The following is a 14,435-nucleotide window of genomic DNA, read 5'->3' on the forward strand; positions in this document are numbered from 1 at the left end:
CTCTCTCTCTCTCTCTCTCTCTCTCTCTCTCTCTCTCTCTCTCTCTCGTTGTCTCTGAGCGGCTTTGTATGCTTCTTGATTTTCCGCTGAGCGCACGACGATTTTCACCAGCAAAACATGAACAGCAGAGCATTCACACAGTAAACGCGTTATTGCATACTGCTAGTTGGATTGAGTGACTACGAAACCGTTTTGTTTACCGAGTTCGGTTTAGTTCATATTTAGACATTGCAATAACGAAACGTGCTTACTTGCACATCCGATATTCATTTCAAAACACACTGAGCCGTTTTTTTTTTTCACGCGCGACTCAACACGATTTTCCGTACCTTATTTACAGTGATTACAAGTTTCCATTTTCCTTCAAAATTGAAAGAGAGAATATTCGTTTTTCGCTATAAATATTTTACAAAAAAAAAAAAAACAAATTTGTATCAATTTCTACAATATGTTTAGCGTAGCAATAAAGCGATTCAAGTGAATTAACAACACCACATATACATACTAACTGCATAAATAATTTGGTTTTCAAGCCCAAATGAATAGGTACTTTGTTCGACAAAACTGTGAATCAATTTATGTTGAAATTGTGGAATAAAATATTATCAATTTTTTGTCATTGTTGTTATTTTGGTTTTGATTGAAAATCGATTAGGTGTTATTATCCAAACGAATTACTTTGTAATTAGAAGCAGTTAGATCGGTAGCAATTTCTAATTTGATATGAATTTCTAAACAAGTGAATCGTACGTTTTTGTGATCCAATTATTTCCTTTCTCCATTTCTCTCGCAACAAGAAGGACTAATAATAGTTAATAAAATGTAAAGCAAATACTAAATAATCTAAGTGTATACATTAACAATATCCCGGTTTTTCCATCAGCGCGAATTGAAATGATTAGTTGGTTCCTTCGTACCGGACATTTCATGAACGCTTGAGGTTTTGTGTCAGTTCTTTTATTCATTTGAAGTGGAATTGATGGTTTCACTGTGTTATCGGAACATTTTATCATTTGCATTGTTTTACATGTGAAATTGTGATTGGTTCGTTACAAATAGCGACAAGGCGCTTCGAATTGTCCCGAAGTTATTGAACATCAACGTTATTTGCAATATAATTGGTAAGTATCTTGCTTGTAATTGACCTATTCCAAACTCGATTAGAGTGTGCGCGTCTGTTATTCTTTGGATATTGGTCTTTTGATTCATCCGAAGAAACAATTTCTCTTGAGTGAAAAAAAACACATTGTAAGTGGTAACTGTCATGCAAACTCAATATGTCATAAAAATCAATTAGAAATGAATGACGATTGTCAGGAAAATTTCATGTGGAAAACCACATTTACTGCGGCGTATGTTAAAATTTCATGTTATCGGTTTTGCCTTCGAATCGTTGGAGTGGAAAGACCGAAAAGAATTTTTTTTGTGGGAATAACGGTCTTCATACTATTGATTGCTATTGTGTCGTCTACATTACAAGTTCTCATGTTTCATGTAACTTCTAATACAATTTGTAATAGTCATTACAAGGTACAAAAGAATATTGCTCGGCGGCTTGGTCTTTTGACATTTTCAGAGTCAAAAATAAGCCAAAATTAACATTTTAATTTCTTTTTTTTTAAATATCTCTCTTTCAATCAGTTGAACAATTAATTTTCCACTTTTAAAAACTTTATTTACGATCAAATTTAATTACGTGTTTATTTTTTAAAATTCTTTGAAACATCAAACAGAACACTAAACGTTGCCAAAATAAACAAATTCTTATTTGAAGTTTTGAACAAACATTTGATTGATTCTTGCCAAAACGAATTTTTCTTTAAGAAAAAAATCGTATTTATTTTCGAAACGAATGGTCCCACAAAAAAAAATGTTTTTTTGTTTATGTACACAGACATAAATTTGATTGGTCATTTAATATCGATAAGAAAACGCGCGCTATCTAAGGTTATCGAAAATTACAGTTATTGCTTGTGTATATTTTCGAAATGTTCATTACATCGAGTGATGGCCATTTGATATTAAAAATGTTTACTCGCCCCCTTCCTGCTCTTCTGCCGCTGTTGAATCTATTTTTGTCAAAACATTTTTTGATTATTGGTTTACCCCATAATATCTATCATTTGATTGAAAACTGCATGTTTTCATATCAACAAAAAAAATTCTATACGATTCGCTACAAAATCGTCATTCGATTTGAATTCACAGTAAAGAATAAATGCGTCAAAGAAATGCCATTTATTGTCCAAAGAAAAGCATTGACGAAATATTTTATTCGCAAAGAAACTAGATATGACCCGTGTAAATCCCATTAAAGCTTTAAACCATTTCTAATGAGGCCGTTGTGTTCGATTTTTCGTATGCAAAATACATAAATTGGTGAGAATATTCCTTATAAAGTTTTCCGGCGCGATATCGACATGCAATTCCGATCATCAAATTCAAATAAAGTATTTAGGCCGTTGCTTAAATTATTCATCCGACTTTTGGACCAAGGTGTACATTGTGTGAATCCACAAATAAATTACACACATTTCGTGAATTTTTTATCTATTTCTCCCGCAGTAATGGATAAAAAAATGTCAAATTGAATACAAATTCTTTGGCTCATAATTTATTTGCTTGTTTATTCATTAATACGCGTGTAATTGAATTGAAATATTAGTTGTTGTAACAACATTGTTTCATGTGACTCGATGCGTTTGCTCTGTATTTATGCTCAAAAAGTGAAAACGGAATCACCTGTACCATTATTGTATTCTATATAGTTTCCGGTGGATACAAATATTCTCTGCATCATGCATAGATGAAAATATTTGAAAAATTCACGGTTTTTCGGTCTTCAGTTCCATTGTTGCTGCGATGGATGATTTTATTTTTGAAAACAGCATATATTTATTACCATGAGCTATAAAACTTTTGCGCCAGATAAAAATATGCAATTTTACCGCCTCTTCTCTATATCTCGCTCTTTTGTCATACTATGTATTTGCCATTTTCGACCTCCAATCTCTGCTGAACACACACATAAAAAAACGTTTTCGCTACATTTGAAATAAATTTTTACAATAAAAAGTTTCAAATGAACACAATTGCACAACACACAACTTTATTGCAATTGAATGTTGTATTCCATTGCTGATTGTATTTAAACTGTGAGATGTACACGTTGGAATTTTACTTTATGTTTGTTAGTCAAATATTCATGAGTATCTGGCCGGTGCTTGTGATTCGGATGTTCATCAAAGTTGGAAGTCTGTGATCATTGACCAAACAACATTTCTGTATGTCATCTCTGACTCTTTTTTTACTGTGCAATTCTTGATATGAAAAGTACAGCATCGTGACGATAACAAGGGGAAAAAGTCACCTGGATTTTTTCTCAACGTACGTGCTAAATGGCTGAATCAATGGGTCTATGAAGTTCTTCTATAAATATTTAGAAATTGTGTCAATAAATAAAAATGTGTGTAAGAAAATAGTACCTGAATCTTCTATCTACCCCTAGAATGTGCACCTAAAATGGTCGTTGGGAATTAACAATCGAACTAGGAAAGTTCCGAAGCAGAAAAATTCCACATTTAATGAGATTGTAAATTGTGAAACGTGAAAACTTAAACTAAGGTTGTAAACATTTCAGTAAATGAAAAATGGCGAAATCATCAAATGTTAAAAAGCATAAGAATCGAGTTCTTTTTTTTCGGTCAGTAAAATATTGCAAATGACGCATTTAACAAAAAACTAGCCAAAAGAAAGTTTCGCACCAATGATAAACGTATTTATTTTGCTGAAACGGTTGCACAAAATGGTGCCGAGTAACTACTTTCAGTCTGTTGACTGTGAAAGTGATGGCGGATGTGCCAATACTCAAAAGTATTCAAGTACCAAGCATTATATTTTATTTTATTGTTTTATAAGCACGATTCAACAATCCTTCTCCAATTTTACGATTAATAACAATTTATGGTTGATCAGATTGGTTGCGAAAAATTGCCAAAATAAGAAGACCAATGGAGAGATAGGAAGAGAAACAAGTGGAAAATTATGTGGTATATATCAGACATGAGGAGTAAGAAAGTTTTTACATCCAAATCATCATAACAATTTTTCTTATTAGTATTGCATATTATGCGAATCGTTTATGTTTTCTCATCATATTCCACTTCAACGCATTTTTTCTTTATATGCTCATAGACAATGTCTATGATATTCTTTTGTGTTTGGAAGTTTATGTGCAATGGGTCAATGTAATTTTATCATAGCTCATATGATTATATGGCCGAAGGAATTTGTTACACAAAAACCTGCAATATCAATGTTATCCTTCATCACAATGTTAAATTGCCTTCGCTCCATCTTTTCCGAATATTACGCACAGTGTTGGGTGCCTGATACTATAGGTCATGGTAAAATTGCGTTTATGCTTCTAAAAATAGACAATCATTCTGCTATATTCCTGTGTATGACGTCTTCGTCTCACTTTATTTGATTGAAGAGAAGTTGGCTTTTGAAATGTTTAATATTTTTGGTTGTATACACAGTGCTAAGAATTAGTTCAAGCGCGATAATTTTTTTTTTGTACTTCAATATATATTATATAATCGCAAGCAATTTTCGCAATTTCAGAGAGAGAGTTCAGAGAAATTTGTGTTGCAATCTTGAAGGGGAATCCTGACAAATTCCATTGAATTTAATTGGATTTTTCGAGATGAGTTATGTAAAATTCATGCATCAATCTGAGATTAAATACTGAACATTATGTTAATTGAAACAAAATCAAATGTGCTAACTTGAAATGAACCCCAAGGCCAATGATTCCTTGAATCAATGAAATGAAGTCACATACAAAAAACACGTTTAAGCTCTTTTTTTAAATGCACATAGCCAACAGTCTTCATCGCACTAAGCTTACTTAATTCACAACATACTCATATGTAGATTTGCATTTTGTGGTCTGTGCAATCGAGATCACTGTGCGACGGGCACAGTGTGTGAAATATGAATAAATTTACGTGAAAACATGTAAAATGCCGCAGATGTAAATGATGGAAACAATGTATTTATCACACCTTGTCATACGTTGAGAGCTTTCATTGTTTGAACAAATTGTGAAAAAGAGAGAATAAAGACCGATGTAATCCGCTTAACTTTGATGTGTAGATTTGTACAGAGATGCTGTGAACCATTCGACTGAAAAATCGGGATTTCAGGTGACATTTTGCATGCAAATAAATAACAATGGATTCTCAAAGCCCAATTGAGCTGCTGATTTGAATGAGAACCGAATGAAATATATACTCAAAAATTGGATTTTTGCTGATAAAAAAAGTGAGCCAAATAAAAATAATGGCACATTTATCTACATTTTGTATATTGCATATAAATCAACAGCAAATTATGACTGGCAACCACTTTTGTTAATATTATCACGTCCATTGTTATGCTCATATAATTAAACTTTGCGTGCTCATGCGATTTTATGACCTGAACTTCGATTTGTTTCATTCAAGTCCGAATTATAACCATTTTCATACAAAGATTAAATAATCGACGTGTAACAGTAGCTGTTTATATAGCTATTAATTAAAAATGAACTAACAAAATGGAACTAATGGAAAAAAGAAACGAAACATTTATTGTAAATAAAGCATATCACATTATAATTCGCCATTTCATCGTAACGAAAAATTATTAATACAGACGACGATTATAATTCGAGACGACATAAAACCAAATTATTCAGTTCAAATGGGCTGATTAACAGTTCAGTTCCAAGAAGTTCGTAATCTTGTGGAAAAAGAAAAAGGTATGGTTTTTTTCTTGTGAAAAGGATATATTTTCACGACACAAACAAGGGCTTGACAAACGAAGGTTGTGGAAAAGAGCAGACAGACAAAGTACAAAGCGCACTCGAAAGGCTATTGATGGTGTTAAAGAAAGCGAACACTATCATCATGATATGTGTGCTCAAGCGCTTTTTGCTTGCGCGCATTGGCCCATTGGAATTCATTCAACTGTGAAATGCGGTAAACAATTTTATTATTTGTGGATGTCATTTTCGGTACGACACATTGCACAAATGCATTTATTTATTTTCGCTGTATACTCATGGGAGAAATTGGAAATAATGAGATAAAAGAGAAAAGAGGAGGAGAAAAACCGTGCTGAAGCGCATCAAATGTACGTTATTATTACGCAATCACGTCGAAACGGGGGATGAAAAACAAATAAATATCAATTTAATTTGATGTTGTTTTTCAATTTTTATTCTGATGTGTTATAACGTCCTCACTGTCATCCCATTGTGACAGCCATCCAGGTGGATTTCCCTTCACCACTATGACTTATTTATTGAAAAGGTTTATCGCGGTACGTTCATTTTATAGAAAATGTCAATGTCATGCATATACAAAGTTATATAATGTTATTATGTGATTTGTACACACAAAGAAACAAACAACGACTGATCCACCCACCCATTGCGATTGCCATACTGCGACGATTGACAATCTAACGTATTGACATAACGAAGAACGAAGATGACAGAAACATTGATGGTAGCATTTTCTTTCTTATTATTGACATCATTGTCATTGTTGCAATGTTACAGCTCGTTAAAACCAGATTGTATATATATTTTACAATTCTCGATGTGGTTATTGTGTGTTTTGCGCTATTTATTATTTTTTCTTGGATCATTTTCTGCTGTATCATCCGCTTCACCGTGGAAATCTGTGCCAATGCTAAACAAAAGGAAGTCAAAACAAACTTTTTATATACATCTCTTATTCGTCTTTTTTATCGATTCCTTTTTGTGTACACGTAAGAGGCCGTCTTTATAATGCCAATTTGAAAAGGTGAAAAGCGATAGAGTTGATCATTGTCGTGCAAAGCTGAAGAGTTTTTGTTTCAATAGGGCGATGCAAACTTTTCAGTTGTTCAAGGATGAAATGGACAAATCCCATTGGAAATGTACTTATAGTGTCCAGCACCATCAGAAGTTTTTCGCAGCATAATCATGTCAACCGGCACAACATTTTTTCAGAAGTGGAAAATTTGCGAAAGTTTTTCTTTTATGAATTATATCGTCTGTTTATGTTTTGGATTGCAACAATCAATTTGATCATTAGATATTTTTCTGTGTTGACTAAGTGAAAAAGAAAACAAACTTCACTTAAGTCTGCCATTATTCAAATGAAAAGAAAAATGAAATTGTAAACACACGCTCCTGTACACCGACATACATAACTATGAATCGAGGCTAAATAAATAGAAAGTTACGATTGGGTATGCATTGAGTCAACATCGTTTAAAAAAAATTATTCTTATTACATTTTCATAGTTTAGTTGACACATGTTTCATATTTCGAAGCTATTATTCAAATTTGATGTAAAAAGGTGGGTGAAGAATGGAACCCATGCATTGAAAACAGCAACAAAAGGACATGAATTGAATTTTCTAGCTTTTTCTGCTTCGGTCTCTCTCTCTCCCTTCCTCTCTATTTCATTAAAAATCTTTTCCTTTTAATCTCTCTCGCTTAATTTTCGAAGCGAGAAGGCAAAATGAAACGTGCAATGGCTGCATTGGCAAAATTCAAGTTTTAATTATGCAAAATAGAGAAGTCACTTCGAGCAAGTAAGACATTTTAAAGGTTGAATGTGTGTGTGTGCGCATGTGTGTGTGTGAAGGAGATTTTCTTTATGCAAATTGGAGGATATGAAAACGTGATTTACACTCAAACTAAGTTTGAGTCACACAAGAAATAATTAAAATGCAATTTTGAAATGTTATAAGATCGGTCATCTGATTAAATAGCTATGCTATATGAAGAAACTTCTGTATTGTTTACAATTCATTTGCTGTTGCATGGCATATCGCGAGCGCGCGTACACTTACAATTAATTATAATCGCGTAGTTATACGTCGCATAAAAAGCCGTTCATTTGTCACTTACATGCAGTTGCCTGCTTGAGTTCAGTACTTAATTGCAACCCGATAACCTAATTCAACTTAAATAAGTATCATCAAACTCACGAACCGACAAGCACAATTTACATCTTGTGTAAGTACATGTGTGTATGCAGTTGGCGAGCACACTTGAGCAAATAGAAAAAAAGCACACGCAAGCCGAACGAGATAGCAAATTTGAATTTAAAACAAATGTGCTCACAGAATGAGCAGTGCTACAGAACAACTATATAAAAATAAATTACAGTCGTTGACGAATTTGAATAATGTATGTATGTGTGTATTGTTTGCGATGCGTGAGAACAAATGAAAGATATGAAGTTGTAACAGCACTAAAATTCAAATTGTGTGGTGGTTTGAATTTGGAAATGAATTTTTTGTTCTCTGGATAAATTCGTTTGCAATCTGTATGCTAGATTGAATTGGTAAAGATATGACGGAGCCACCGATGGAAATATTAACTGAACAAAAAATTGAATCTCATGAATAAACTATACAAGTGTATCACTTCACTTTGCTATCTATGTCGCATGATCTTTATGCAACAGGAAACAATATTGAATTTGAATGAATAATTTAATCAATTTTTGACATAAAATTTCGCTCATTTTGTGCAAGATTTAGTATGCATTTCAATGAACGAAATTTGGAACGAAGAACTCATTCAGTTGGGGCGAGAAGCCATACACTTTATTAACCAAAATATATTGGGTAATTATGAAGCGATGAGCGAAAGATAGAGAGAGAGAGAGAGAGAGAAAGAGAGAGAGAGAGATATGGAGAAGAGGATTCATTATTACTGATGAAACAAACACCGACTAAGTGAAAATCAATTTAACAAACAAAACTTGTTTATTTATGTCTGTAATAATCGAGAACAATACGAAAAGATGCAATCACTGTTTAACAGAAATTTCCACATAATAATATCATCATGGAAAATGATGTCGCAACCTAATATAAGACTCAATTACCGATTCAGCTAAAAACTTTTTCTCATTCTCTCGGTGTTTAAACAACTGACAAACGATCCAAATGGCCCATTAGTAAGTTCTTTGATAACGGCATAAAGATAAAGTTATGAAATGAAATCTGTTGCATTGCTTAATGTTGTCGACCACACACATAACCGAAACATTCAATACACAGCATATAAAAGATTGAAATGAAACGATATTCAATTTAGAATGGTGCGAGGAGTGTTAAAAAAAAGTACTACGGTGAAAGGAAAAACAAGTAAAATTATACTCATTAGTGCTCTTTATATCGATCGTTTAACCTGTATCTGTCTGTATCAATTTCAAAAAAGTACAAAATTCATTATTATTAAAATGAAAGTGTTAATTTTGATATTTGTTATGTTTGTTACTGCGTCACAAGTGAGTCTTCTATAATCGAATTTCAAATTTGTTTCACCGAAAAATGTTGTTGTGGTTTTATTTTTAGAGTTTTCCAACCGACACGCCAACGGCACGAAAACTTCGACTTTTTGATAATATAAAAGCGGCATCAACGAATCTGGCATGGTCCGCCTCAAATCAAATATCAAACGGAGTGAATCGGACGGCACACTTAATAAACACGATGTCAGACGTTTTAACACTGGCTTTGAACACCACCAATAAATTATCGACCATTGACCGTGCACATTTTTTGGGTGGAAAACTGGCGAATGCATCGTCTATGTTTCTAAACACGACATCGACTGTCGTTGCCAGTATACTGAACGCAAAATTCAACCGGCTTCATCAATTGATTGCCATAAAAACGAACATAGCCAACCGAATGCTACATATTTCAACAAATTTTATGAATAAAACTGGTAATCTTGTTGGAAAATTGTTGAAAACGACAACGCCGCCAACTTCTCTGTCCGATCGTAAATCCAACTTAACCGAAAAGATTCTCAATAAATCGATAAATCTAGTGAATGTGACGGGTCAGTCTCTGGCGAATGTTATGGATGCTACATCGATGCTTTTCACAAAATCCACCCATGACGATCACACCCAGTTCATTGCTGAGCTTCTTAATTCGACGACAAATATTTTAAATGCCACAACTAATTCACTGGGGATTTTATTGAATATCACAAATCAATTAATTGTCGACGTAATCCAATCCAACAACGATACAAATACAAATACAATGGTTCTTAATCAAACGGCAAATCTATTGTGTGCATCATCAAAAACGGTTGCAACATTTTTAAATGCTACAACATTGCTAATATCGAATTCAGCATCAAATGAATTGTCAATTGGAATTGGGCATCGTTTCACACTTGGTGCCATGAATGTCACAAGAAATGCAATGAAAACCGTGTTTCAATCGACAATAACACTGCTACAAGATGTGATTGCATCGAAAAAAGACATTGCAACACGATTAATCAGCACTAGCGATGCCTTTTTGAATGCAACCATTCACATAAAAACATTACTTTTCAGTGACACTATCGATAAAGCAACGTATGTTACCAATAGCACGGCACACTTTATTGCATCCAAGTTGCATGCCTCGGCAGACAAACTAACTTCTCACTTGGACATTGCTAACACTTCGAACGAAAACCAAATACCCTTGGCAAATCCTGGAAACAATAGCACTTCGATAACAAATAATGTCGATAATGCAACGGTATCAGAAATTAGTGAAATCTCAAACATTTTAAATGTTACTGAATCCTCAACTGAATCAGAAGACGTTTCAAGCACAGTAACTGAAGACGATATCACTCTCACAACCATCGAAACTTCAAGTGTTTCTGATGCGTCAATCGGTAGCACCGTTGATCCAACACCCTCAACGGATGCGGATAAAAGTGAATCCATACTGACAGGTGAAATAAAACCAAGCGAAGCTTCATTTTAATTAACAATTAGATTGACGAACACGGAATGTATTTTTTTTTATGAATAAAACTAATGCCAAAATCAATTCAACATTCTTTTACTTTTTATTTAATACTTCTGCTCGCTTCTGCTTTTTATTTGATTTTAATGTGTATAAACGGAAGAAGAAAGAAACCACTGTTTCGATTACAACTTTCCAAGATTTTTTTTTTCGAAAAAAAAAACAATGGTAAAACAAACTACGAAGTTTTGTTAGTTACATTTAGTTTTCAAGTTGAACAAGTGCGCGTTCGCACTTTATATAATTATTTCTAACAAGCTTACTTTTTGTGATTGTTTTAATGGTAAAATCTCGTTAGGAGTCGCGTGACTATGTATACGTATATATTCCTGCAGGAAAGCAGTTTAACTTGAGTGCTTCAAATCGTTTATCGAAGCGGAAATTTCCTTAGGTTTTGGTATTAGTTGTCTTCGCTTTTCCTGTTGTGTTTGTTGTTCATTGCGTTATTTATGGTTTTGACAAATTCATACACTTTTATGTAAGAAACCGTCTTGATTAATATGCACAATTTCATGTTGGTTTTGCTTTGCAATGTTGATGTCGCAACAGTGACGGTAACATTCTAGAAAATGGATTCAGTTAAATTCCTTGTTTGATCTTTCACAACAGACAGAGAGATATGGTTTTTTTGGCTTCAAGCAATTTGTGTATTGCATATATTTTTCATTTATTTTGCCATAAAGAAAACGTCGTCCTCTAATTCGTCGTCATCTGCAACAAAATGACTCGCAAAACAAAAGAGCATCCAACGAAGTGTTCCCTTGTATGCCAGCTTTTCAGCAGACTTTTCTCTTTTTTCCACCATCCAGTTCTTTTTTTCATCAATTTGCTATTAAGTTTCCTTACATTGAAATTGTGTGATGAATATACGACGTAAAGAATAACAGAAGTTTGCGGTAAGGGAAATAAGGAGAAGAAAAAAATTGTGAATTTAATTCAATTTTATTGTCAGCATTCATTGAGTATAAAGCAACTTTAAAGCGGATTTTTTTTTTCTTGCATGAAAGACATTTAGAAAACTGACTGACTTATTAAATGCGATTGAAAAGAAAGCGAGCGCGAAAAGAGGCAATAAAGTGGAAAAAAGCGTAGAACATTAACTTAACGTAGTGTACAAAGTTTCCTGAAATTACAATAATCGCGGAATAAAAGTGTAAGCCTCAATATAGTGTTTAAATGAACCGCATAGATAAAATGTATTTGACACTATGTCTTCCACTTGACGTATATGGATCGTTGAGTTCCAGAATCCATTTATTTTCTTCAGCGCATCGTTATTTCTCTATTTACTTTAATCCTCCCTCACATTGTTGAATAGAAAAAAGCAAATAAAGCCTCTGCAAATACATTTTAAACTGTTGCAATTTTAAAATGCTTTGTTGTTAATGGATTTGCCTGCAATTTAACAGTGACCGGTTCGCGCATATTTCTATGCCTGATAGCTATGCTAAGCATAGCGGAGACGCAAGCCGTAACGCACCCGTCGCCATTCGATTCGAGCTATATTGTATGCGCACGGTCGTCTGCATAAACGAACATGTGCATTGTTCATATAGAGTGAACGGCGATGCGTCGGTTGCGTTTGCGGCTATGCTTGGCATATCTATGCTACCTAGCGTATTTAGGCAAACATAGAAATATGCGCGAACCGGTCACTGCAATTTAATTTCACAGTCAAGTTGAAATTTAATTCAATATTCGAAGCCTTTCGAGTTGATGTGGTTATAAATGATTTTCTAAAGTGAAAAAAACAACAAATTGTCCAAATTCAATCAAATTCCAACTAAATTTGAGTAGATACACACATAAAATGGTATCAAAATTATCATTCTGCTCTTTCTGTCATCGGAAAATGTTTATTGAAGCATTTAACCGAAAGGGACTACATTTCAAAACCAATCTGTGGTCATTTGCAGTCGGCCAATCAAAGGACACGAAACCCGAGAAATTTCGTGTTTAATCTAACAAATCGAGAGAATTATAGATACAGATAGAGAAGTGTTTCATGCATCACTAAATCCTTATATCGTTTAAATGATATTGTCAACAATTTATCACAGTTGATGTCGATGTTTGAGTTCCTTATCTCCGCATAACCAATGACCGCTTCAAAAACTCGGTATGTTTCACTCTGGTCGGTTGTGTTATTTCATTTCACCCAGAAAATGTGTGAGTTTTATGTTATTTTTTTCTATTTTCTAAACTAGACCATAACGGTTGTCTATTTGAAATCGATTTTTTATTCTCGAAGCCTCAGGGGTCTAATGGTAAATCTCGTGATGGTTTTTCGCTTATTTTGTTTCGTTGTTTGTTTTTTTATTTCTCTTCTCTAAAAGTAAAACTGTGAATAAATAGATTGTTATTGGCGGGATACATGACGAACATTTTCGCCGACACTTTTTCCGTTGCATTGAATATACAAAACTGATAAAAAAAAGAATGGGTAAAGCAACAAAATAAATGAGTTTGGAGATATTCCATGTTTTCTCGTTCACACATCGATTGAAAGCTAGTGGCATTGTTTGGCTTATGCATTTGGTGTCTGTGCCCTTTTTTCCACTCGCTTTCACAAAACCGATTCAAATTGCTTTTCGTTTAGTCGTGTTCGCGTGTGTTTGGAAAAGAGTTTAGTTTTTATCTTTGAGTGCGTGTGTGTTTGTATGTACATGTTATTTAAATCAGATCAATTTGCAAATGCCAACTAAATATTTGGAATGTGTAAACGTGTTAAGCGTTCTCGCTGATTCTCGCTCATTCGTCACCGTTAGCTTTGAAAAAATATATGTGCGTATATACTTTGTAAATCTCATCCATATTTGGAACATTGATTTTCCATTCAACATAATAGAATACTAAGAGATAAATGAATTTTGTTTTAGCGATTTGTTCTTTATTTGAATAATTGAGATACAGACCGAAATGTGAGAGAGATGTGAAATTCTCACACCATTTTTTTATGTTTCTAGACTAACACCCTTTTTCGCATTTGAGGGGAAATTCATTATTTTTTGTCTTTGTGTTCAATTTGTATCATGTGTTACCTTTTTCTATAATTCCATTTTTTGTTTTTGTCAAAGAAAAAGTTATAATAAGTTATGTGCCCTCATAAAAACGAAATCATTGGAAAATGAAATGAAAGTTTGGAAAATATGCTATGCGATCGATGCATACATTTTTATTTTCAAACAGAACATTTCATTTTTTATTGGTGTGAAGTAGACATTAAATTGAGATATTTCCAGACAGCTGATTCAGCTCAGGGAGCTAACGTTAGGCACTAAAATGGAGTGAAAAGAATAGAAGAAATTGTTATGGTTATAAAAACGCTCTATACGCGTTGATTCAGCAGCCTGAAAATATCTCAATATGAATGGTTAAGAATAATAATGAAACTTAATTTTGGTTCAAACTGGAGTGTCCCGCAGAATTATTTCAAATGAAAGTGTCCCGAATATTTGTTTCAAACTAAAATGTCCCTACAAAAAAGATTCATGTAAATTTTCCTAAGTGCCATTTTCATTTGCAATAAATTTGAGGGACACTTCGATTG

At 33.5% G+C, this 14,435-nt stretch overlaps 1 protein-coding gene across 1 annotated transcript; it reads left to right on the plus strand.

The window, feature by feature from the left end:
* Positions 1-9,170: 9,170 nt before the first annotated feature.
* On the plus strand, positions 9,171-10,909 carry LOC116344302. The gene is made up of 2 exons (XM_031772781.1): positions 9,171-9,348; positions 9,416-10,909. Exons 1-2 carry the CDS (start codon positions 9,301-9,303, stop codon positions 10,841-10,843), a joined length of 1,476 nt encoding a protein of 491 aa, XP_031628641.1. The 5' UTR covers positions 9,171-9,300; the 3' UTR covers positions 10,844-10,909.
* Positions 10,910-14,435: the final 3,526 nt, after the last annotated feature.

This window comes from Contarinia nasturtii, unplaced genomic scaffold (genome assembly GCF_009176525.2).
Source record: "Contarinia nasturtii isolate CC-2019 unplaced genomic scaffold, AAFC_CNas_1.1 Cnas_scaffold_1037, whole genome shotgun sequence".
Lineage (NCBI taxonomy): Eukaryota > Metazoa > Arthropoda > Insecta > Diptera > Cecidomyiidae > Contarinia > Contarinia nasturtii.

What these genes read in the sequence shown, in the direction of transcription:
- LOC116344302 (XM_031772781.1), top strand. Translation starts at nt 9,301, where the DNA reads ATGAAAGTGTTAATTTTGATATTTGTTATGTTTGTTACTGCGTCACAA. An exon ending in TGTTTGTTACTGCGTCACAA is followed by an intron (nt 9,349 to 9,415) that starts GTGAGTCTTCTA and finishes TTTTATTTTTAG; the next exon opens with AGTTTTCCAACCGACACGCC.